This window comes from Oncorhynchus mykiss, chromosome 17 (assembly GCF_013265735.2).
Source record: "Oncorhynchus mykiss isolate Arlee chromosome 17, USDA_OmykA_1.1, whole genome shotgun sequence".
In the NCBI taxonomy this organism is placed as follows: domain Eukaryota; kingdom Metazoa; phylum Chordata; class Actinopteri; order Salmoniformes; family Salmonidae; genus Oncorhynchus; species Oncorhynchus mykiss.
Window position 1 is genome coordinate 45,344,536 of NC_048581.1, and position 26,191 is coordinate 45,370,726.

At 42.1% G+C, this 26,191-nt stretch overlaps 1 protein-coding gene and 1 non-coding gene across 9 annotated transcripts in view; one reads left to right on the top strand and one right to left on the bottom strand.

The window, feature by feature from the left end:
• Window positions 1-8,942: 8,942 nt before the first annotated feature.
• Window positions 8,943-9,014, top strand: trnaq-uug. Its single transcript has one exon. It is a non-coding gene; the product is annotated as a tRNA-Gln (tRNA).
• A 2,253-nt stretch (window positions 9,015-11,267) lies between these two features.
• The window catches only part of LOC110493953 (tensin-2), an 80,773-nt gene continuing 65,849 nt past the window's right edge, over window positions 11,268-26,191 (bottom strand). For 6 of the 8 annotated variants that reach the window (XM_036949975.1, XM_036949974.1, XM_036949971.1 and 3 more), the window contains 6 exons: window positions 18,503-18,580; window positions 18,195-18,272; window positions 17,609-17,777; window positions 14,174-14,242; window positions 13,541-13,567; window positions 11,268-13,122 (listed from right to left, as the gene is read on the bottom strand). In XM_036949975.1, coding sequence (XP_036805870.1) covers window positions 12,975-13,122; window positions 13,541-13,567; window positions 14,174-14,242; window positions 17,609-17,777; window positions 18,195-18,272; window positions 18,503-18,580 — 569 coding nt within the window. In that variant the 3' untranslated portion in view covers window positions 11,268-12,974. The remainder of the gene's footprint in view (window positions 13,123-13,540; window positions 13,568-14,173; window positions 14,243-17,608; window positions 17,778-18,194; window positions 18,273-18,502; window positions 18,581-26,191) is intronic. The other 2 variants (XM_036949973.1, XM_036949972.1) reach the window with 2 other exon arrangements.

Below are 26,191 nucleotides of genomic sequence, written 5' to 3' on the forward strand. Positions count from 1 at the left end.
TCCTACATTATATCTGTGAAACATGACTGGCGTTTGGCCTATATGTATATATATATATAATTAAACGTCTCATTAAAGTTTGGCTACATTTTCTATCGCCTCTCATGTCAGCATCGGTGTGGTATGGACATGAAAGGCTGTAGCTAATATACATAGTCTAGCACTTACACTTTGATATGTATGCTAATTATTTATATACATTTACATCGCTTGTGTTTTTCTAAACAGAATAGCTTGTGTTTTTTGGTTTTCTAATCAATTTAATTGTGTATTTTGATTAATGGCCTTGGTGCCCTGGCAGATGATCTTGGTGCCCTGGCAGATGATCTTGGTGCCCTGGCAGATTGGGCACCACTTGAAGGCTAAATGTCTGTGCCCTTAAAATCACGAAATTCCAGTGCTGCCCGGAACATATCCCATTCTGTACATATCCCATTCTGTACAAATCCCATTCTGTACAAATCCCATTCTGTACATAACCCATTCTGTACATATCCCATTCTGTACATATCCCATTCTGTACATATCCCATTCTTTACATACCCCATTCTGTACATATCCCATTCTGTACATATCCCATTCTGTACATATCCCATTCTGTACATATCCCATTCTGTACATATCCCATTCTGTACATACCCCATTCTGTACATACCCCATTCTGTACATATCCCATTCTGTACATATCCCATTCTGTACATATCCCATTCTGTACATATCCCATTCTGTACATACCCCATTCTGTACATACCCCATTCTGTACATACCCCATTCTGTACATACCCCATTCTGTACATATCCCATTCTGTACATATCCCATTCTGTACATACCCCATTCTGTACATACCCCATTCTGTACATACCCCATTCTGTACATACCCCATTCTGTACTTCATCGGACTACTTCCATTCTGAGTGATTCACTGGTACTTACTGTTTGAGCTTTTGTTTGTAATCAGGAAGCAGGAGGATAGAGTCTTGGTCTGATTTGCCGAAGGGAGGTCGAGGGAGGACCTTGTATGTGTTTCTGTGGGAAGAACAAAAGTGGTCCATAGTTTTGGCGCCCCTTGTGGCACATGGAGACATGTTGGTAGAAGTTAGGTAGAACGGATCTTAGTCTTTCCTCGTTAAAATTTCTGCTGCCCACAAGAAACGCCACCTCTGGGTGTGCGGTTTCTTGTTTGTTTATGGGCCCATGCAGTTCATTTAATGACAGGTGGTGTTTGCTTTTTGTGGGATGTAGACAGCAGTGATAATTACGGATGATATCGATCTTGGTAGATAAAAAGTTCTGCAGTTTACCATGAGGTACTCTATGTCAAGTGAGAAAAAGCTTGAGATTTCCTTCTCACTGGAAGCCGCGCACCAGTTATTGTAAACAAAGAGGCACACCTCTCCCCCTTTGGACTTGCCCAAAGCCACCATCTGATCATGATGCTGCATGGAGAAACCACTGAGTTGTATATCCATAGATTCAGTCAGTTAAGACTCTGTAAAGCACAGAATATTGCAGCTTTCAAGCCTTTTTAATAGGAGACTCCCGAATGAAGCTCATCCATCTTATTCTCGAGTGACTGGACATTTGCCAATTAAACGTAGGGGAGTGCCGTTCGATTTTCTCCATCTCAGTCTCACCAGGATGCCAGCATGCCTTCTGCATCTATGCCTACGGCGCTTAGGTATCCCAAACAATTGGGTAAGATCCGGTGTAAGTTTGTACTTCAGGAAGATCACAGGATGGACCACCGCCAGGTAGCGCTCGACAGATACAGGACTGGAACACGTGCCGGCCAGTGTAGATGAGACGTGATGAAAACTTAGTCATGTATCGAAGAACATGTCCCAGAACATATTGGTCCAGATAGTACAAGGCTGTACAGAGGCAGTAGAGGATTTCAGACACGCACAGATTGAGAGCGGAGAAGTTCTGAGGCCCCAAGGCCTTCCCCTCCTGTCACTACCGGCCAAAGGAAATAGACATTGTTTGGGACACTTAGAATGATGTTGGTTACTGCAGGCACAAGGTAGAGCAATGTGATTCATGCAAAAGCAGGATCCAAAGGGACAGGTGGAAGCAGTAGTGAAGTTATTTGCTTTGGATGTATTAATTTCCTTGATATGTCTGTGGTTTCAGTGGACACTGCAAAAAGAGACAAAATAAAAATAATAGTCAGGATTTTCCGTTGTAGAGGGAGCAGTTTCGGTACCGGATGACCAAAAAACGAAATAGAAAATGTTCAATTAATTTCCCAAAGTGACTGAATCAGGCTGGAATTGACATCAACCCTTCAAAGCATACAAAAGAGACCATAATGTTTGAAATCCCAAAATTGGACGTTTGTAAAATGCAAAGTATTCAGGCTAAAAGAACACTTCACTACATCTGATGGTTGATAACAAATGTTACAATTGCCTAACTTATAAAAAGCCATACCTTGGTTGAAGGAGTTCTGTCTGCATTCATGGGGTGGATGTTGTGTGTCAGTCTGAAGAATCAGTGCTTGATGAATCTAAACTTCCATAAACAAATTTTGCAAACAAATACAGCCTCTCATCTGGAGCACGGTATGCTCATGTAGAGGAAAATCAGCACTCATTGTTCCATCCCTGGTTAAAGGGAGCGGGTTATTTTTGCTCTTGGAAGGAACACGACAGTGTATAGGAGTGCATCATGAATAAGACGGTTTATTTTAATATTGAAAGAGGAGAAGACATGGCTGTTTCCAGAGATCTCTCCATCTGCCTGGTCAAAGGGTAGTATTATTACACAGGCCATCCACCAACGAGGACCATCAATTGAGATGTTATTAACCAATGAGGAGGATGGATTATGTGATCGTGCACTGAACAAGTGCACGCACCTTTAAACAAAGGCATTGTGTGCATAATAACATTATGCTGTCTATTCTCATACACAACATTCATGACAACTCATCAGTCCATTATTACATTTTACATTCTGTTCACACTCAGGTTGTACATTGTCTAGCTAAGGATTCTCCAACCCTGTTCCTGGAGAGCCACTGTCCTGTTGATTTTCACTCCAACCCTAATCTAGCGCACCTGATTCTAATAAATAGCTTGTTGATGAACTGAATCAGGTTAGTTACAACTGGGGTTGGAGCAAAAACCTATAGGAGGGTAGTTCTCCAGGAACAGGGATGGAGAACCCTGGTCTAGCTCATCATGTTCTTAATAAATAGATTGCCAAGATACGTTGTAAGTAAACAAAAGTCTATGAGCTAAATTATGTTGAAAATATACAAGGATAGAACAGCGGCCTCTGGTAAGACTAAGGGTGACGGTCTATGTATATTTGTAAACAACAGCTGGTGCACGAAATCTAAGGAAGTCTCAAGGTTTTGCTCGCCTGAGGTAGAGTATCTCATGATAAGCTGTAGACCACACTATTTACCAAGAGAGTTTTCATCTGTATTAGCTGGTGGTGATATGTAGCTGTCTACATACCATCAAAAAACGATGCTGGTACTAAGACCACATTCAATAAGCTGCATAGGGCCATAAGTAAACAGGAAAATGCTCACCCAGAGGCGGCGCTCCTAGTGGCCGGGGACTTTAATGCAGGAAAACTGAAATAAGTTTTACCTAATTTCTGACACGGACAAAGCTCTCCCTCGCCCTCCATTTGGCAAATCTGGCCATAATTCTATCCTCCTTTATTCCAGTTTACAAGTAAAAACTAAAGCAGGAAGCACCAGTGACTCAGTCAGTAAAAAAGTGGTCAGATGAAGCAGATGCTAAACTACAGGACTGTTTTGCTAGCACAGACTGGAATATGTTCCGGGATTCTTCTGATGGCGTTGAGGAGTACACCACATCAGTCACTGGCTTCATCAATAAGTGCATCAATGACGTTGTTCCCACAGTGACAGTACGTACATACCCCAACCAGAAGCCATGGATTAAAGGCAAAATCTACAATGAGCTAAAAGGTAGAGATTCTAACCCGCTATGCCCTCCGATGAACCATCAAACAGGCAATGCATCAATACAGGACTAAGATTGAATCGTACTACACTGGCTCCGACACTTGTCGGATGTGGCAGAGCTTGCAAACTATTACAGACTACAAAGGGAAACAGCCGTGAGCTGCCCAGTGACACGAGCCTACCACACTAGCTAAATTACTTCTATGGTCGCTTTGAGACAAGCAACAATGAAGCATGCATGAGAGCACCAGCTGTTCCGGACAACTGTGTGATCACGCACTCCGCAGCCGATGTGAGTAAGGCCTTTGAACAAGTCAACATTCACAAGGCTGCAGGGTCAGTTGGATTACCAGGACGTGCACTCCGAGCTTGCGCTGACCAACAAGCAAGTGTCTTCACTGACATTTTCAACCTCTCCCTGTCTGAGTCTGTAATACCAACATGTTTCAAGCAGACAACCATAGTCCCTGTGCCCAAGAACACTAAGGTAACCTGCCTAAATGACTACCGACCCATAGCACTCACGTCTGTAGCCATGAAGTGCTTCGCGGACATCAACGTCTTGGACTTTCTGACGGGTTGCCCCTAGGTGGTGAGGGTTGGAAACATCATCACCACCCAGCTGATCCTCCACACTGGGGGGTCCCACAAGGGTGCATTCTCAGCCCCTTCCTGTACTCCCTGTTCACCCATGACTGCGTGGCCATGCACACCTCCAACTCAATCATGAAGTTTGCAGACGACACTACAGTGGTAGTCTTGATTACCAACAACGACGAGACGGCCAACAGGGAGGTGGTGAGGGCCCTCGGAGTGTGGTGTCAGGAAAACAACCTCAAACACCCCCCTATCCCCATTGACGGTATAGTACTAGAGAAGGTGGAAAGTTTTAAATTCCTCAGCGTACACATCACAGACAAACTAAAATGGTCCACCCACACAGACAGCGTGGTGAAGAAGGTGCAATAGCGCCTCTTCAACCTCAGGAGGCTGAAGAAATTTGGCTTGTCACCTATAACACTTAAACTTTTACAGATGCACAATCGAGAGCATCCAGTCGGGCTATATCACCGCCTGGTACGGCAACTGCTCCGCCCACAACCGCAAGGCTCTCCAGAGGGTAGTGCGGTCTACACAATGCAGCACCAGAGGCAAACTACCTGCCCTCTTGGACACCTACAGCACCCGATGTCACAGGAAGGCCAAAAAGATCATCAAGGACAACAACCACCCGAGCCACTGCCTGTTCACCCTGCTATCATCCAGAAGGCGAGGTCAGTACAGGTGCATCAAAGCTGGGACCAAGAGACTCAAAAAAAAGCTTATATCTCAAAGCCATCAGACTGTTAAACAGCCACCACTAACATTGAGTGGCTGCTGCCAACATACAGACTCAAATCTCTGGCCACATTAATAAATGTAATAAACTGATTTAATAAAAGGTATAACTAGTCAATTTAAATAATGCCACTTTAATAATGTCCACATATCCTACATTACTCATCTAATTTGTATTTACTGTATTCTATACCATCTACTGCATCTTGCCTATGCCGCACGTTCGTCGCTCATCCATATATTTATATGCACATATTCTTATTCCTCCCTTTACATTTGTGTGTATAATGTAGTCGTTGTGAATTTGTTAGATTACTTGTTAGATATTACTGCACTGTCGGAACTAGAAGCACAAGCATTGCTACACTCGCCATAACATCTACTAATCATGTGTGTGTGACAAATAAAATTTGATTTGATTTGAAATATTTGGCATGGGTCCTCAGATTCTCAAAGGTTTCTACAGCTCCACCATCGAGAGCATCCTGACTGGTTGCATCACTTCCTGGTATTGCAACTGCTCGGCCTCCGACCGTAAGGCACTACAGAGGGTTGTGTGTACAGCCCAGTACATCACTGGGGCCAACCTTTCTGTCATCCAGAATCTCTATACCAGGCGGTGTCAGAGGAAGGCCCTAAAAATGGTCAAAGACTCCAGCCACCCTAGTCATAGACTGTTCTCTCTGCTACTGCACAGCATACAGTACCAGAACGCCAAGTCTAGGTCCAAGAGACTTCTATACAGCTTCTAACCCCAAGTCATAAGACTCCTGAACATCTAATCACATGGCTACCCAGACTATTTCCATTGTCCCGCTCCCTTTTTACACTGCTGCTACTCTCTGTTTGTTATCTATGAATAGTCACTTCAATAACTCTACCTACATATACATATTACTTCAATTATCTCGACAAACTGGTGCCCCCGCACATTGACTCTGTACCAGTACCCCCTGTATATAGCCTCGCTATTGTTATTTTACTGTTGCTCTTTAATTATTAGTTGAAATTATTTTTAAATTTTTTAAAGATATTTGTATTTATTTTTTTATGTATTTTTCTTCACACCTTGTTGTTTAAGGGCTTGTAAGCATTTACCTGTTGTATTCAACGCATTTGACACATTTTTATTTGATTTGAAATCAAAGATATTCAGTGCCTGTCCGACAATGCAAATAGTCTGAGTAGATGTTCTTGGGGTCTTATAGCTTGGGGGTAGAAGATGTTGAATAAACACCAAGAGGTCAACTAAAAGGTTTCAGCATTCTATACATCATTTTGTAAACAAATACAGGCACAATCTGGCATATGGCCCAAATTACATAATTAGAGTACATTGAGCTTTTAAGCTCTTTTCACACTCAGGTTGTACAATGTATTTGACACAACAAGATACATCTGATATTTGTCTGCACAAACATGTTCATGCAACTGATGTTTATTGTCAGTTAGAAAAACAATCTGTTAAAGTATCGAAAGAAGGCAACATCGTAAGGAAGAAATACTTTTTTTCCCCACACACGACTGTATACAAAGGTGTTTAGCAGACAACTTTACTCTGCTCACTGATTGGACATTGCATAGTCAGTTGAAAAAAATATTGATTTCTATCTCGTACTATGCAATGCAACTGAGATCCAGGCAATTTTTTGGGGTTGACATACAAATCAACTCAGAAAGAACTTTGTTGCGAGTAACTGAAAGTTTAAGGGCTCCTTCAATGTAGCCTTGAGTTCCTCCATGGAATGAAACATGACACTTACATTTGAGGAAAGTCTCTCTATTCCTGCTTTTATTACTTTTGATATTTATACTGCTGTAAAATGTATAAGTTTCAGCAAAATTAGGTCGTAGTCATAGATTTATTACCGGTATGTCTTATAAGAGTGGGCTTTGCTTATACCTTATAATCCTGTGCAGCTTCATCTATGGGACAGAACTTGTGGTTTGCATGTTTTTTGTTGTTGTTTGACAACTCACAGGCTGTTTATCATTTGGACAGTACAGTTTGAGTTTTACTCTGTGTAGAATACAGAGCACCCCAGACCTGCTGAAGCTCTCTGACTCCTCCCGTGAAAAAGCCTCACACAGTTTCTTTAAAATCAGATTACAAGGAGGTTGTCCTGTTGAGGATCTTCTAGAAATGGGACTGTCCAGAATTCATTGAGACAGGCTTTACAGAAGCTATGGCTACCTGACAGGTGGTCAGGATCCCTTAAGATGTCACAGCACACAGGACAGGATAAATCCTTTTCTTGGAGATAATGTTTGGAAGACATAAAAAAAAAACAATCCTATTCACAATCCTCTGTAATGGCCTCTGAAGTGAGGAGAAATGCCTAACATTAGGCTACTTCACGTTTGTTTAGTCAGACGTGCTTTCAAATCTCAGTATTGATGCCATTTCCTCCTACTCTTCGGGGGTTGATTTCTTGTAGTCGTTGGAGTACGTTTGAGACCTGTATCGTATTCTATGTCGAACATAGATAGCAGGTAAATTACACCTGTAGCTGATACAAGATTAATGTTAGTGTGAGCCGGGGGACTTTATCCTGGAAAGTTGTCACGAGTTCACATGAGTCAGTCACATGAATTGTTAAGTATTTTATGTCTTGATAATGACGTATCACTGGCCAGAACCCTCCCCCAACTCTCTCTCACACACACACACACACATAAAGCACATACACATATTATGGGATTTTACAGTCAGAACATACATTTCTGTCAATGGGAAAGGATGCAATTTGTTTTGTTTGGAATGTTCACAAGTCCCAACAAGTATTTTTATTCACAATTCCCAGCTTTAACAAATCCATAAATACTGCCCATATAAAATATAAGTAGTTTGTAGGCCTAATTAGACCCAAAGATGTATTATTTACTGAATATTCCTCTGGTTGAGCATTATATTACTGGTGACCCAGGCTAACCCTGGGCCGTAACTCTCTAGCCCCCTCTACAGACTATTTACAATTTAAGCCGCAATATTATAGCCAGGGCTAAGAAAGCAGTGCCATCATGTGCATGCAGCAAAACCACACTTACAGCAGAGCTAGCTAGCTAAGCTAATGGGACGAAAAGGACGGCGATTAGAACGTTTTGCCTGCTATAGTATGTCATGCAGAATCCGAGATTCGTCTTCTACATTTAGGGACCTGCTTGTGGGATTGCCTTTTTTGGTTACATTTAGCTAACAGCCAGCATAAATATGCTAGCGTTAGCTGGCTAGCTAATAGCTAGCTAGTGACTTTTGCTAGTTAGGACGAATATCAACACCCTCAGCTAGCTGTTGAAAGCAGAAGCGAAAACGACAAATACATGCCTATTATCGGATGTATTATTTGTTAGCAAGCTACGTAGGAAAGCACTTCGGGAAAAGCTAGCTGCCATGCTTCTCTAATATATGCAGTACGCTAGCTGTTCAACTAAGCTAGCTGATTAATTAGCTTGTTTGGTAGCAATGTCTTTATTTTGCCTAGCATTTCGGCATGCATGTTTTTGCAATTCCACGTTTAATATGTCTGTTGGCAAAATTGCTACTGAATTGCATTACCGACGCACGAGTAGCTAATAACAACATATTGTAAAGAGTTTGACGGCACGTGCATGTACCGGATAAGAACCCAGGTTTTAGCTATTTCTCATGCGAGTGGTCCTATGGTGTAATGGTTAGCACTCTGGACTTTGAATCCAGCGATCCGAGTTCAAATCTCGGTAGGACCTCGTCATTTTGATTGAAAATATCCTAACAGTTACACAAATATTATGGACAGTGAAATTACTGATAGATATCTCAGATGTGGATTTGTTGTCTCCTGTCAAAATTTAAATCTGTACTAGGGCCCCCAAGTTTTCTAAGCAAAAAAAATAGAAAAACTACTTTTTTAAATCATTTGTATTTTCATTGTTGGACGTAAGACTGTAAAACAGGCAATCTGCTCCAATTGATTTTATTTTAATAAATCTTCTAAAGTATTCCCAAACATAATAGACGTGATCGTATACAAACGTAAACAAGGTTTGAAATTATGTTTTAGTCAAGCATATTTTGGGTTTGCGGTCAAATTTGCAGTCTCCAAATTATTTGTTATTATATTCCAGCCCCCGTCCATCCCCTCAAGAAAAAATAGGCCCGCAGCTGAATCTAGTTGATGATCCCTGCCATAGATACAGTGCCTTCAGAAAGTATTCATACCCCTTGATTTATTCCACATTTTGTGTTACAGCCTGGATTAAATGTATATTTTTTCCTCACCCATCAACACACAATACCCCATAATGATTAAAGTAAAAAAGCATGTTTTAAGAAATCTTAAATACAGAAGTATCTATTTTAAGTAGATGTTCACACCCCAAGTCAATACATGTTAGAATCATCTTTGGCAGCAATTACAGCTGTGAGTTTCTGGGTAAGTCTAAGAAATTTGCACATCTGGATTGTACAATATTTGTACATTATAATTTTTACAATTCTAATAAGCCATTTTCAAGTCTTGCCATAGATTTTCAGGCTGATTTAAGTCAAAACTGTAACTAGGCCACTCTGGAACATGGGTAAGCAATTCCAGTGTATTTGGCCTCATTTTAAGTTATTGTCCTGCTGAAATTTGAATTTGTAACCGTGTCTGTTGGAAAGCAGACAACCACGTTTTCCTCTAGGATCTTGTCTGTGCTTAGCTCTATTCCATAGTTTTTGTAATCCTTAACTCCCTAGTCCTTCCTGATGACAAGCATACCCATAACATTGTGGCCACCACCATGCTTGAAAATATGAAAAGTGGTACTCAGTTATGTGTACCCAACAACTCTTAACTCTTTGTATTCAGGACAAAGTTCATTGCTTTGGCACATTTTTTTCCCAGTTTTACTTTAGTGCTTTATTGCAAACAGGATGCATGTGTTGGAATATTTTTATTCTGTACAGGCTTCCTTCTTTTCACTGTCATTTAGGTTAGTATTGTGGAGTAAATACAATGTTATTGATCCATCCTGTTTTTTCCTATCACAGCCATTAATCTTTGTAAATGTTTTAAAATCACCTTTGGCCTCATGGTGAATTCCCTGAGCGGTTTCCTTCCTCTCTGGCAATTGAGTGAAGACGCCTGTATCTTTGATGGGACTGGATGTATTGATACACCATCCAACTTTAAGAACCAGCTATCTGAGCAGCTTACCGATCGCTGCAGCTGTACACAGCCCATCTGTAAATAGCCCATCCAACTAAATAACTTATCCCCATATTGTTTTTTTATGTTTTTTTTTAAACTTTTTTTGCTCATTTGCACACCAGTATTTCTATTTGCACATTATCATCTGCACATCTATCACTCCAGTGTTAATTTGACAAATTGTAATTACTTCGCTACTATTGACCTATTCATTGCCTTACCTCCTTACCACATTTGCATACACTGTATACAGATTTTTCTATTGTGTTGTTGACTATACTTTTGTTTATCCCATGTGTAACTGTGTTTTTTGTTGCACTGCTTTGCTTTATCTTGGCGAGGTCGCTGCTGTAAATGAGAACTGGTTCTCAACTGGCCTACCTGATTAAATAAAGGTGAAATTATTTTTAAAAATTATGTGACTTGTTGAAAAAATCTCTACTCTTAAACTTATTTAGGCTTTCCTTAACAAAGGGGTGAATACTTATTGACAAGACGCTTTTGATTAATTCGTCAACATTTCTAAAAACATAATTCCACCTTGACATTATGGGGTATTGTGTGTAGGACAGTGACACAAAATCTTTATTGAATCCATTTGAAATTCAGGCTGTAATAAAATGTGGAAAAATTCAAAGGGTGTGAATGCTTTCTGTAGGCACTGTAAATGGTTTACCACCTCTTAACATAGCTCTAGTATGTTTTTATTGGTTCTGAAGGCCTATTAGTATTTAGGTGGATCTACTAAAATCCCTTGGAAATATCACAACATTTTTGTGAGGTAATTGCAATTAAGGCAGACAGAACACATTTTTCCCCAACCCTTTATTTACTACATTTTCAGTTTAAAATATCAATGTTTTTCTTATACTGCTTTGTTATAAACTTTATCAGAGACTGAAAATATATCATAAACTCCATATGAAAAATACAAACAATAAATCATTAATCTAAATACTGCAACGATTGTCATGTAAAACACTCGATAACAAAACAGCACAAAAAAGGTATACGGGAATCAAACCTCAATAATAAAATATTCCTTTACGAAACAAAATATGAGTGCTTGGTTGTCTATGGCTTCAGCGTTATATATGGCTATACAGTATGTTTGGTTTAATACAAAGCAAATTGCAGGTCCAGGAAATTGGATCATTAAACATGTGGCCCAAGATAATCTCTAGTTCAATCTATTCTGTCATAGTTTTCTTTTATCTTGCTGTAGGATGTTCAGCTACGACTCATCTTACAGTTGACTGCAAGGTTCACTAGCAAGTTGATTTAGTTTACATACAGTATTAAATATATTTAGATGTTTGAAAAATACATTTTAGGGGGGAAAATAAGAGTATTTTCTGATTCTTAATGCAAGGCCCATATCACTTTGGACATGGTGAGCTATGCTCACATTTATTAATCGCTACATTGAAGTGCATAACGCACCATTGTTAAATAAATACATAAACATAGTGTAGGAAAGTTCTTCTATGGTTTGGAAAATATTCTTTGGGATATGGTGTGTAAATTTAAACTTTAATTTAAAAACATCAGAGTTCATCATATCAATATAGCATTTAATCAACTCTTCAAATAGCCCTCTTCATATTCCTCTCCATGGGATCACTTTCTTTTCCTCTCTTTGGCATGCCAGCCCAATGTAACCACCTCAGTACTGGCATGATAGAAAAAAACATAAAGACCATGGTCATGCTCATTAGGGCACACAAGGGAAAACATTTTAAAAAGGTTTCGTAACAGAAAATGAAAATGAGTAAGTCCAGGTTATCCTTTGTTTCAATACATAATGAACACGACCCAGGATATGTTGCCATTCCAGTTCAACTATAAATGCAATAAAAATGACTCCGATTCCATTTCTGACATTCCATTACACTCACACATTTACTATAACCAGCTTCTGTGCTGTTTTGTCCAACTCGTCAAAGAGGTTGACTATACAGAAATAACATAATACTGACCAATAAAAAGTGATCTTCCAAATCTGCTTGTGTGCAAACTGGGTAGTCATTGACATTGTACAGGCTTTTTTATAAGGCTTGCCTATTTAAAATTACACATACTTCATAGTCATACAAACATGATTAAATGAAAGGTGATGGCAAACAGTAACTGAATGGACCCCCCAAAATAATATACAGTATATAAAGCTCACCCGGTAGAGGTGGTGTTAATCGACTCACTTAACTGTAGAGGAAAAGCTTAACTCTGTATAACCTCAAAATATATACTCTAACATACCGTCTTGATGGACATGATTCATGTCCAATCCTGTTCCTCTCCTGGACCAGTGGACAGCTATCTTCAATCATGAACACACACAAACACACACCAATTTGCAGACCCATACCCACCACTTTGTACACACATTCACCAATTTGTACACACAAACACCGACAAATTTGCAGAAACACATACCCAACCATTATCGCCCACCAGTTTACACACTGGGACCCACACACTGTTATCCCCTGTTGTGGCTCTGAGGGGCCCTAGCTCATCTGCGTTGCTGCTGGGGCCCCAGCATGACCTTGTTGATAAAGTTGACGATGGCCACAGCTGGCTGCTCCGGGTCCATCTCAGCGAACAGGTGACACACGTTCTCGGATGCGCTGCCCGTCCGCCTGGCCACAAAACCAAACACCCTACAGGAGAGAGGGATGATGAGAGAGAAAGAGGGGGGGGGGGGGGGGGGGGGGGTGAAAGGAGGTGATGAAAGGGGACCAGAAAAAGGATGGCGTAGGAGATTAGTTCAACAGACAGGTGAATCAAAGAGAACAGGTTTTCTGGTTGTTGTTTTAAGATCTATGATGGTAGCAGAGTTCCCTTTTTCAGTGCGCTCATTGTGTTCTTCTAATGAGAATCACAGATATGAGAAGAACCGTGGCGCATCACTTGACTTTAATTCACTTTAAATGATATTTTAAGGATCATTCAATGTAAGGATCAATTTGATAAAAAGTAATATTTTCTAAAAGAGGATACTGTTTGATAAATTGCCATGCACACACACAATGCTATCCACACACACAGACAAGCAGAGAGACACACACATGCACTTACTTGCTTGACTTATCAAAATTAGTCCACCTGAAGCAGACAGACAGGCAGAGAGACAGGGACATAAAGACAAGGCTTAGATAATCACATGGATGCACGAGACAGATAGAGCTTCTCAAATACACCAAAAAGAGCAGTCATAAAGTTACAGCTGTTGTACTTAACCAGAAAAAAAGTATACTATAGTTGCACATTGCACAAACAGGTTTATACTGTACCAGTATTTAGAAACATTAATAGAAGCCTTCAAGCTGTAGCAGTCATAATAGCTCAATACAGGGTTAATACTGTTATTAACCCTACAACATTTAGCCAGGGTTGGGATCAATTAGATTTGAAATAACAATGAACGAGATGAATTGACCCCAACCCTAAACTACATTGCAACATCTGTTTACCAAATTAAGCAGTGTTTAGAAATGACAAAACACAAGGTCAACTTCGTTACATAGCTAAAGACCCTTATGGTCTGTATTTGCTCAAACACATCATTTGTTACTGTTCGTTCGGTGGTATTCACATAGAAACACGATCTATGTAACAGTGGTTGCATATAGGCATAAAGCCAGTGTCAGAACCTATCGTTCCATGTGTTGTCTAAAGGTTACTCTAACGTTTGCCTGACGTTGGGCCCACCTCTGGTCCTGAGGCTCCACGCTGCTGAAGGTCACACTGTTGATGGGGTAGTGTCTCCTGAAAAAGAGTCTGCATAGAGGAAAAGATAGGAAAGGTGGGTAAAAAGAGATGGGGGGGGGGGGGGGGGGGGGACAGTCAGAGGATGATAGTGTGCATACCTAAACAAGAAGATTAGATTACATTAAAAATAAATATAAAGAATTTGGTTAGTTATGAGAATGTGCCAGCAATGATAAACATAAGTTATTCTGTACACTCAAAGAAATTCCATGTGACAGAAATATATCATGTAAAAGTATTTTGACACTGTTTAAAATCACTTTAAATTGTTTCAAACTTTTAAAAAGTTGGATAAGATTTGAAACACAGGAATCAAGACATCTATCTACATACGATAGCCATAGGACCTGGAATGGTGTTGGATGGAATAGTGGTCGTTTTACAGGCTCGAGACTATCTTATCAACGTGATCTGAATAACTGATACGTCAGGGAAACTCAAGGGAGGGTGTGTGTGTATGTTAATAACAAGCTGGTGCGCGATCTCTAATCTGAAGGATGTCTTGAAGCTCTGCTCTCCTGAGTTAGAATAGCTCATGATAAGCTGTAGACCATGCTATTTACCAAGAGAGTTTTCATCTATTTTTTGGAGCCGTCTATTTAACACCACAAACCGATTCTGGCACTAAGACCACACTCAACGAGCTGTATAGTGCCATATGCAAACAAGAAAATGCTCACGCAGAGGTGGTGCTCATACTGGCCGGTGATTTTAATGCAGGAAAAATGAAAAACGTTTTACCTAGTTTCTACCAGCATGCCACCTGTGCAACAAGAGGTGAAAAAACTCTAGACCACCTTCACTCCACACAAAAAGACACATACAAAGTTCTCCCTCACCCTCCATTTGGCAAATCTGACAATAAATCTATCCTCCTGATTCCTGCTCACAAGCAAAAATTCAAACAGGAAGTAACAGTGACGTGCTCAATAAGGAAGTGGTCCGATGAAGCGGATGCTAAGCTACAGGACTGTTTTTCTAGCACAGAATGGAATATGTTCCAGGATTCATCCGATGGCATTGAGGTTTGAGTTGAGTTTACCACATCAGTCACCGGCTTCATTAATAAGTGCATTGATGACGTTGTCCCCACAGTGACCATACGTACATATCCCAACTAGAAGCCATGGATTACAGGCAACATCCGCAATGAGCTAAATGCTAGAGCTGCCGCTTTCAAGGAACAGGACACTAACACGGATGCTTATAAGAAATCCCGCTATGCCTTGCGACGAACCATCAAACAGGCAAAGCGTCAATACAGGACCAAGATTGAATCCTACTACATCGGCTTTGACACTCGTCGGATGTGGCAGGGCTAGCAAACTACCAGATTACAAAGGGAAACCCAGCCATGAGTTTTCCAGTGAAGGGAGCCTACAATACGAGCTAAATCCCTTCTATGCTCGTTTCCAGGCTAGCAACACTGAACCATGCATGAGAGCACCAGCTGTTACGGACGACTGCATGATCAGCCAATGTGAGTAAGTCCTTTAAACAGGTTAACATTTACAAGCCCGCAGACGGATTACCAGGACGCGTACTCAGAGCATGCGCTGGCCAGCTGGCAAGTGTCTTCAACATTTTCAACCTCTCACTGACCCAGTCTAATACCTACATGTTTCAAGCAGACCACCATAGTCCCTGTGCCCAATAATTCCAAAGTACCCTGTCTAAATGACTATCGTCCCATAGCACTCACATCTGTAGCCATGAAATGCTTTGAAAGGCTGGCCGTGGCTCAAATCAACACCATCATCCCAGACACTCTGGACCCACTCCAATTTGCATACCGCCCCTTTTCAGGTTCACGCTTCTAACCCAAGTCATAAGACTGCTAAATAGTTGGTTAAATAGTTAACCAATAGCTACCTGGAATATATGTATTGACCCTTTTTCACTAACTCTTGACTCATCACATAATCTGCTGTTACTGTGGACACCCCATCAAATTAGTGGATTCGGCTATTTCAGCCACACCTGTGCAATCGCCATAGACAAACATTGGCAGAATGGCCTTACTGAAGAGCTCAGTGAAGAGCTCACTTTCAATGTGGTACCGTCATAGGATGCCACCTTTCCAACAAGTTAGTTCATCAAATTTCTGCCCTGCTAGAGCTGCTCTGGTCAACTGTAAGTGCTGTTGTGAAGAGGAAACATCTAAGAGCAAGAACAAGCTCACAGAATGGGATCGCAGAGTGCTGAAGCGCGCAGGACGTAAAAATTGTCCTTCCTCAGTTGCAACACTCACTATCAAGTTCCAAACTACCTCTGGAAGCAACGTCTGCACAATAAACTGTTCGTTGGGAGCTTCATGTTATGGGTTTCTATGGCCGAGCAGCCGCACACAAGCCTAAGATCACCATGTGCAATTTCAAGCGTCGGCTGGAGTGGTGTAAAGAACTCCGCCATTGGACTCTGGAGCAGTGGACAAGTTCTCTCTGGAGTGATGAATGAAGCTTCACCCTCTGGCAGTCGGACGGGTGAATCTGGGTTTGGCAGATGCCAGGATAATGCTACCTGCCCCAAAGCATAGTGCCAACTGTAAAGTTTGGTCGAGGAGGAATAATGGTCTGGGACTGTTTTTCATGGTTCGGTCTAGTTCCCTTAATTCTATTGAAGGGAAAACGCTACAGCACACAATGAAATTCTAGACGATTCTGTGCTTCCAACTTTGTGGCAACAGTTTGGGGAAGGCTCTTTCCTGTTTCAGCATGACAATGCCCCCATGCACAAAGCGAGGTCCATACAGAAATTGTTTGCCGAGATCGGTGTGGAAGACCTTGACTGGCCTGCAGAGCCCTGACCTTAACCCCAATGAACACCTTTGGGATGAATTGGAATGCCGACTGTGAGCCAGGCCCAATTACCCAACATCGGTGCCTGACCTCACTAATGCTCTAGTGGCTAAATGGAAGCAAGCCCCCACAGCAATACTCCATCTAGTGGAAAGCCTTCCCAGAAGAGTGGAGGCTGTTGTGGCAGCAAAGAGGGGATCAACTCCATGTTAATGCCCGTGATTTTGTAATGAGATGTTTGAGAAGCAGGTGCCCACATACTTTTGGTCATGTAGTGTATGTACTTATCTACCTAAATTACTTCGTACCCCTGCACGTCAGTACTGGTCCCCCGTGTATATAGCAAAGTTATAGGTACTAATTTTGTATTTATTCCTTGTGTTATTATTTTTCTAATTTTCTATTACTTATATATGTTTTTCTCTGCATTGCTGGTAAGGACGCCTTAGTAAGCATTTCACTGTTAGTCTACATCTGTTGTTTCCAAATCATGTGACAAAAAACTTTACTTGATTTTGGATGTAAACAGACAAGGTTAGGCAGGTGTAGGCCTAATCTTAAGCCAGGTAGTACACACCTTCTCTGGCTGTCGGTCAGCGTGATACCCTGAGTGGACACTTTGAAGTGGACCACTGTGGCTGTGGGCCGAGGACTCTGGGTCAGAGTGCACCTGGTCGCCTTGGAGACAGCTTGAGGCCCGGTCAGTGACTCTGTCTCCACAGAGTTCAGGTAGAGTACGTTACAGGCTGGAGGGAGATGGGGATGGAGAGAGGGAGAGAGAAAGAGAGGGGGAGTGAGAGAGATGGGGGGGGGGGTGAGAGATGGAGGGAGGGAGAGGTTAGGGAGAGAGAAAGAGAGAGAGGGAGGGAGATTAGGAATGATGGATTTCCATGGATTAACATGAGCAGTATTTAGAGATGGAATTAGGTCATGTCACACCTACACAAGGCAAACCTAACTTGAGAGGAGCTTGCAGAGCTTAATGCAATGATAGACAGTTAGTGTGGATTGACGTAAATGGGATGGGTATATTTGCTAAATCATGCTAGCATTCCACACTGTTTTCCTATCTCTCTGTGGTGATTCAGGTACCTAGAGCCACCACTACTGGCGAAAGCCTGCATTGCAGCTGTATTTGACCCTTGAACTTTTAACTATCTCACCTGCGCCCTGTTTGAGGAGGTCTGCTGCAGTACTGGTGTTGCTGGCACTATGCATCTCCTGCAGCTCTCCAACCAGATCTGGAAAACAGTGATGTTAGGACAACATTCTCCCATGACTCACCTTAAAACCATGCAAACACTGTGTACGTACATACACAACACAAACAAACACACTTCACATGCACTTTCTGTAAATTGTATATTGTGTATTGCACACATATAGTTTATGCACTATTGATATACACATGTAGTATCTGCCCCATATTGTTAGATAAAAAGTGACTCCTTTGAAACATATAGGGATTTACCTTTCTCTGGGATGCACAAGGCACATGGCAGGGAGATAGGAGTGATGGAGTGCTGGTACACTAAGGCAGATAAACTTCCTAAAACACATACGCATATCAGATCAGCACAAGTAGAGGAGACGAGGAAGGGAAGTTCCCATTTTCACAATAAATCAAATAAAATTTGTCACATGCTCCGAATACAGCAGGTGTAGACCTTACCGTGAAATGCATACTTACAAGCCATTATCCAACCATGCAGTTCAAGAAAGAGTTAAGAAAATATTTACTAAATAAACTAAAGTAAATATAAAATAAAAAGTGACAATAAAAATGAGCCTGTATACAGGGGGTACCGATACCGAGTCATTCTGCGGGGGTACAGGTTAGTCAAGTTATTTTGTACATTTAGGTAGGGGTAAAGTGACTATGCATAGATAATAAACAGCGAGTAGCAGCACTGTAAAAACAAAGGGAGGAGGCGGGTGTCAATGTAAATGGGCGGATGATCCATTTGATGAATTGTTCTGCAGTCTATTTGGCTTGGGGGAAGGAGCTGTTAAAACGTCTTGACGTACCCATCCCGTTAGCGGGATCATTTTCATCAATACCCGCTGAATTGCAGCACACCAAATTCAAATTAAATTACTAAACATATTTAATTTTCATGAAATCACAAGTGCAATATAGCAAAACACAGCTTAGCTTGTTGTTAATCCACCTGGTGTGTCAGATTTCAATACAGCTTTTCGGCGAAAGCATAACAAGCGTTTATGTAAGAACATCTCTCTCAGTAGACAAAATATTACAAACACCAAGCAGCCATGTAGATTGGTCACGAAAGTCAGAAAAGCAATAGATTAAATAGCTTACCTTTGATGATCTTCGGATGTTTGCACTCACGAGACTCCCAGTTACACAATAAATGTTCCTTTTGTTTCATAAAGATTATTTTTATATACAAAATACCTCCATTTGTTTGGTGCATTATGTTCAGAAATCCACAGGCTCAAGCGGTCACGACATTCCAAATAATAATATCCGTAATGTCCACAGAAACATGTCAAACGTTTTTTATAATCAATCCTCAGGTTGTTTTTAAAATATATAATCGATAATATATAAACCGTGACTGTCGCTTTTTCAATAGGAGAGGGAGAGACAATGCCTGCCCCACTCTGTTGCGCAAGCAAAACTCTGCGAACACCCAAGTATCCACTGACAGGATGTTATCTTTCTCGCTCATTTTTCAAAATAAAAGCCTGAAACTATGTTTAAAGACTGTTGACACCTTGAGGAAGCCATAGGAAAAGGAATCTGGTTGATATCCCTTTAAAAATGGAGGCAAGGCATCCAATGGAACAGAGAGCTTTCAGGAAATACAGCACTTCCTGGTTTGATTTTCCTCAGGTTTTCGCCTGCAATATCAGTTCTGTTATACTCACAGACAATATTTTGACCGTTTTGGACACTTTAGAGTGTTTTCTATCCTAATCTGACAATTATATGCATATTCTAGTTTCTGGGCCTGAGAAATAGGCAGTTTCAAATGGGTATGTTTTTTAGCCAAAAACAAAAATCCTGCCCCCTACACTCAAGAAGTTTTTAAGGAGCCTATTGGTCCTTACTTGGCGCTCCGGTACCGCTTGCCGTGCGGTAGCAGAGATTACAGTCTATAGCTGTGTTCAAATACCCATACTAATATACTGTATACTACATACTTAATGAGTATATACTACATATCATTAGTTCATTTTAGTATACTGTAAACGGAACAGTATCCTTTCAATTGAGCGTACAAGCTTTTCGGCAGTCTCCCGGAAGTTGATGCTGTTGCTATGCAACCTCTTGCTAGCTAATTAGCATAACACATTACTAGTTAGACATTTTACGACTTCGTGTGTGTTCTTAAATTCAATCTGGAGTGCCAGAGTGCGCTCGTTGTCAGATTGTCCGTTTGTAAATTCAGAGCGCACACTGGACGCTCGGGCCGAGGAGTAGGGTTGATTTGAGCATTCTGACCTTACAACGGCAGTCAAGCACCCAAGCCAACGTTGGCTAGAGTGACCACTTTGACCATTTTACTCGCCTTAGCAGAGCTGGTTAGGCTGTTTTCATGTTATACAGAGCTTTAGTGACTGTTGCTGGCAACAATTTAATTACGCATTTTTGCCGACGTTAACTGAACACCAGCCATATCCAACCGGTGTTGGGCGCGCGTAAATTCATTAATCTGGCTCTGGTACACTCAGACAAGAGTGCTCTGAAATCGGAGAAGATAGCCAAAGCGAATTTATGAAAGCACCCGAATGTCCATTGAGAACCCACAACGACTACACAATTTAGCTAAACTAAGAATAAAGGGAATAATAAAGTTAATAAATGTTGGATAGTTAGATAGCATATAGTTTATATACTGGCAAGTTTGATTTTAAGTGGCCAATTTACGTTAGGTAACTAGCTAACATACCGGTACATACTGCTGTAATGATATGCTGTGGTTCGTAAGGACAGCGATTGTCAGCAAGGTAACTTATTTTAAAAGTAATTACTTGATTACATTGCTCAACATTTGGTTAAAATTTGTCATAATGAGTTAAAGCAATGAATTTGTAAACACTATCGTTGGCTGCATTTTTACCACTATTTTCTTAAAATCTGAAACGATGTGAAGCCACGCCCATTTCCTGAATAATTGCATTATTTATTTTTTGTATTTCACCTTTATTTAACCAGGTAGGCAAGTTGAGAACAAGTTCTCATTTACAAGTGCGACCTGGCCAAGATAAAGCAAAGCAGTTGACACATACAACGACACAGAGTTACACATGGAGAAAAAACAAACATACAGTCAATAATACAGTAGAAAAATAAGTATATATACAATGTGAGCAAATTAGGTGAGATAAGGGAGTAAAAGGTCATGGTGGTGAAGTAAATAAAATATAGCAAGTAAAACACTGGAATTGAAGATTTGCAGTGGAAGAATGTGCAAAGTAGAGATAGAAATAATGGGGTGCAAATGAGCTAACAAAATAAATACAGTAGTGGGAGAGGTAGTTGGTTTGGGCTAAATTATAGATGGGCTATGTACAGGTGCAGTAATCTGTGAGCTGCTCTGACAGCTGGTGCTTAAAGCTAGTGAGGGAGATAAGTGTTTCCAGTTTCAGAGATTTTTGTAGTTTGTTCCAGTCATTGGCAGCAGAGAACTGGAAGGAGAGGCGGCCAAAGGAAGAATTGGTTTTGGGGGTGACCAGAGAGATATACCTACTGGAGCGCGTGCTACAGGTGGGTGCAGCTATGGTGACCAGCGAGCTGAGATAATGGGGGACTTTACCTAGGAGGGTCTTGTAGATGACATGGAGCCAGTGGGTTTGGCAACGAGTATGAAGCGAGGGCCAGCCAACGAGAGCGTACAGGTCGCAGTGGTGGGTAGTATATGGGGTTTTGGTGACAAAACGGATGGCACTGCGATAGACTGCATCCAATTTATTGAGTAGGGTATTGGAGGCTATTTTGTAAATGACATCGCCGAAGTCGAGGATCGGTAGGATGGTCAGTTTTACAAGTGTATGTTTGGCAGCATGAGTGAAGGGTGCTTTGTTGCGAAATATGAAAACAATTCTAGATTCAACTTTGGATTGGAGATGTTTGATGTGAGTCTGGAAGGAGAGTTTACAGTCTGACCAGACACCTAGGTATTTGTAGTTGTCCACATATTCTAACTCAGAACCGTCCAGAGTAGTGAAGTTGGACGGGCGGGCAGGTGCAGGCAGCGATCGGTTGAAGAGCTTGCATTTAATTTTACTTGTATTTAAGAGCAATTGGAGGCCACGGGAGGAGAGTTGTATGGCATTGAAGATCGTCTGGAGGGTTGTTAACACAGTGTCCAAAGAAGGGCCAGAAGTATACAGAATGGTGTCGTCTGCGTAGAGGTGGACTCACCAGCAGCAAGAGCGACATCATTGATGTATACAGAGAAGAGAGTCGGTCCAAGAATTGAACCCTGTGGCACCCACATAGAGACTGCCAGAGACCCGGACAACAGGCCCTCCGATTTGACACACTGAACTCTATCAGAGAAGTTGTTGGTGAACCAGGCGAGGCAATCATTTGAGAAACCAAGGCTATCAGGTCTGCCGATGAGGATGTGATGATTGACAGAGTCGAAAGCCTTGGCCAGGTCAATGAATACGGCTGCACAGTATTGTTTCTTATCGATGGTGGTTAAGATATCATTTAGGACCTTGAGCGTGGCTGAGGTGCACCCATGATCAGCTCTGAAACCAGATTGCATAGTGGAGAAGGTATGGTGGGATTCGAAATGGTCTGTAATCTGTTTGTTGACTTGGCTTTTGAAGACCTTAGAAAGGCATGGTAGGATAGATATAGGTCTGTAGCAGTTTGGGTCAAGAGTGTCTCCCCTTTTGAAGAGGGGGATGACCGCAGCTGCTTTCCAATCTTTGGGAATCTCAGACGACACGAAAGAGAGGTTGACCAAGCTAGTAATAGGGGTTGCAACAAATTTGGCAGATCATTTTAGAAAGAAAGGGTCCAGATTGGCTAGCCCGGCTGATTTGTAGGGGTCCAGATTTTGCAGCTCTTTCAGATCATCAGCTGACTGGATTTGGGAGAAGGAGAAATGGGAAAGGCTTGGGCAAGTTGCTGTGGGGGGTGCAGTGCTGTTGACCGGGGTAAGGGTAACCAGGTGGAAAGCATGGCCAGCCGTAGAAAAATGCTTATTGAAAATTCTCAATTATAGTGGATTTATCGGTGGTGACAGTGTTTCCTATCCTCAGTGCAGTGGGCAGCTGGGAGGAGGTGGTGTTATTCTCCATGGACTTTAGTGTCCCAGAACTTTTTGAGTTTTTGTTGCAGGAAGCAAATTTCTGCTTGAAAAAGCTATCCTTGGTTTTTCTAACTGCCTGTGTATATTGGTTTCTAGCTTCCATGAAAAGTTGCATATCAAGGGGGCTGTTCGATGCTAATGCAGAACGCCATATGAAGTTTTTGTGTTGGTTAAGGGCAGTCAGGTCTGGACAGAACCAAGGGATATATCTGTTCCTGGTTCTAAATTTCTTGAATGGGGCATGCTTATGGGGAGGAAGGCATTTTTTTTAAATAACCAGGCATCCTCTACTGACGGGATGAGATCAATATCCTTCCAGGATACCCTGGCCAGGTCGATTAGAAAGGCCTGCTTGCTGAAGTGTTTCAGGGAGCGTTTGACAGTGATGAGTGGAGGTCGTTTGACCGCTGACCCATTACGGATGCAGGCAATGAGGCAGTGATCGCTGAGATCTTGGTTGAAAACAGCAGAGGTGTATTTAGAGGGCAAGTTGGTTAGGATGATATCTATGAGGGTGCACGTGTTTACGGCTTTGGGGTGGTACCTGGTCATTGATCATTTGTGTGAGATTGAGGGCATCAAGCTTAGATTGTAGGATGGCTGGGGTGTTAAGCACGTTCCAGTTTAGGTCGCCTAGCTGCACGAGCTCTGAAGATAGATGGGGGGCAATCAGTTCATATATGGTATCCAGAGCACAGCTGGGGGCAGAGACTGGTCTATAGCATTATGGGCCCTAAAGTATGGGAAACTGCGTGTGTACTTCATATTTTGCCGAATGACATCCAGGAACTTTTGGCATACTACATACATACGTTTGGCATACTATATCCATACTGTGACCAATATGCATAATATATACTAAATTCACGTTACAAATAGTACAGGTAATAGGAGTATTCAAACACAGATTATGATTTGGTTGACAGAATTTTTTGGCCTTCCTAGGAAGCTTGGCCCCAGTGATATATTCTGGGCCGTACACACTACCCTCTGTAGCGCCTTACGGTCAGATGCCGAGCAGTTTCCATACCAGGCGGTGATGCAACCGGTCAGGATGCTCTCGATGGTGCACTCTGTAGAACTTTTTGAGGATCTGGGGAGCCATGCCAAATCTTTTAAATCTCCTGAGGAGGAAAAGGTGTTGTCATGCCCTCTTCACGACTGTCTTGGGTTGTGGTTGGACCATGATAGTTCGTTGGTTGACACCAAGGAACTTGAAACCCCCTCCACTGCAGCCCGCCAATGTTAATGGGGGCCTGTTTGGCCCGCATTTTCCTGTAGTCCATGATCAGCTCCTTTGTCTTGCTCACATTGAGGGAGAGGTTGTTGTCCTGGCACCACTGCCAGGTCTCTGACCTCCTCCCTATAGGCTGTCTCATCGTTGACAATGATCAGGCCTACCACTGTTGTGTCGTCAGAAAACGTATTGATGGTGTTGGCTACACAGTTATGGGTGAAAAGGGAGTACAGGCGGGGACTAAGCACGCAACCCTGAGGGGTCCCGGTGTTGAGGATCAGCATGGCAGATGTGTTGTTGCCTACCTGTCAGGAAGTCCTGGATCCAGTTGCAGAGGGAGGTGTTTAGTCACATGGTCCTTAGCTTAGTGATGAGCTTTGTGGGCACTATGGTGTTGAACGCTGAGCTTTAGTCAATGAATAGCATTCTCACGTAGGTGTTCCTTTTGTCCAGTTGGAAAAGGGCAGTGTGGAGTGCAATTGAGATTGCATCATCTGTGGATCTGTTGGGGTGGTATGTGAATTGGAGTGGGTCTAGGGTTTCCTGGATGATGGTGTCAAAGCACTTCATGGTTACCTTGGGCACAGAGACTATGGTGGTCTGCTTGAAACATATAGGTATTACAGACTCGGTCAGGGAGAGGTGGAAAATGTTGGTGAAGACACTCCACGCATGCTTTGAGTAAACGTACCTGGTAGTCTGTCTGGTCCCGCGGCTTTGTGAATGTCTACCTGTTTTAAGGTCTTGCTCACATCGACTACCGAGAGCATGATCAAGCAGTCGTCCGGAATGGCTGGTGCTCTCATGCATGCTTCAGAGTTGCTTGCCTCGAAGCGAGCATAAAAGGCCTTTAGCTCGTCTGGTAGGCTCCCGTCACTGGGCAGCTTGCGTCTGGGGTTCCCTTTGTAGTCTAATAATTTGCAAGTCCTGCCACATCCAACGAGTGTCAGAGCCGGTGTAGTAGGATTCAATCTTAGTCCTGTATTGATGCTTTGCCTTTGATGGTGTAGTGGTATTTCTTCTATAAGCGTCCAGATTAGTGTCTCTAGCCTAAAGCTCGGAGCGGATGTTCCCTGTAATCCATGGCTTCTGGTTGGGATATGAACGTACGGTCACTGTGGGGACAATGTCGTCGATGCACTTATTAATGAAGCCGGTGACTGAGGTAGTATACTCCTCAGTGCCATTGGATGAATCCCGGAACATATTCCGGTCTTGGTTAGCAAAACAGTCCTGTAGCGTAGCATCCGCGTCATCTGACCACTTCCGTATTGAGCGAGTCACTGGTACTTCCTGCTTTAGTTTTTGCTTATAATCAGGAATAGGGGTGGATGGAATTATGGTCAGATTTGCCAAATGGAGGGTGAGGGAGAGCTTTGTATGTGTCTCGGTGTGTGGAGTAAAGGTAGTCTTGAGTTTTTTTCCCCCTCTGGTTGCACATGTGACATGCTGGTAGAAATTTGGTAAAACGGATTTAAGTTTGCCTGCATTAAAGTCCCCGGCCACTAGGACCGCAGCTTCTGGATGAGCATTTTCTTGTTTGCTTATGGCCTTATACAGCTCGTTGAGTGCCGTCTTAGTGCCAGCATCGGTTTGTGGTGGCAAATAGACGGCTACGAATAAT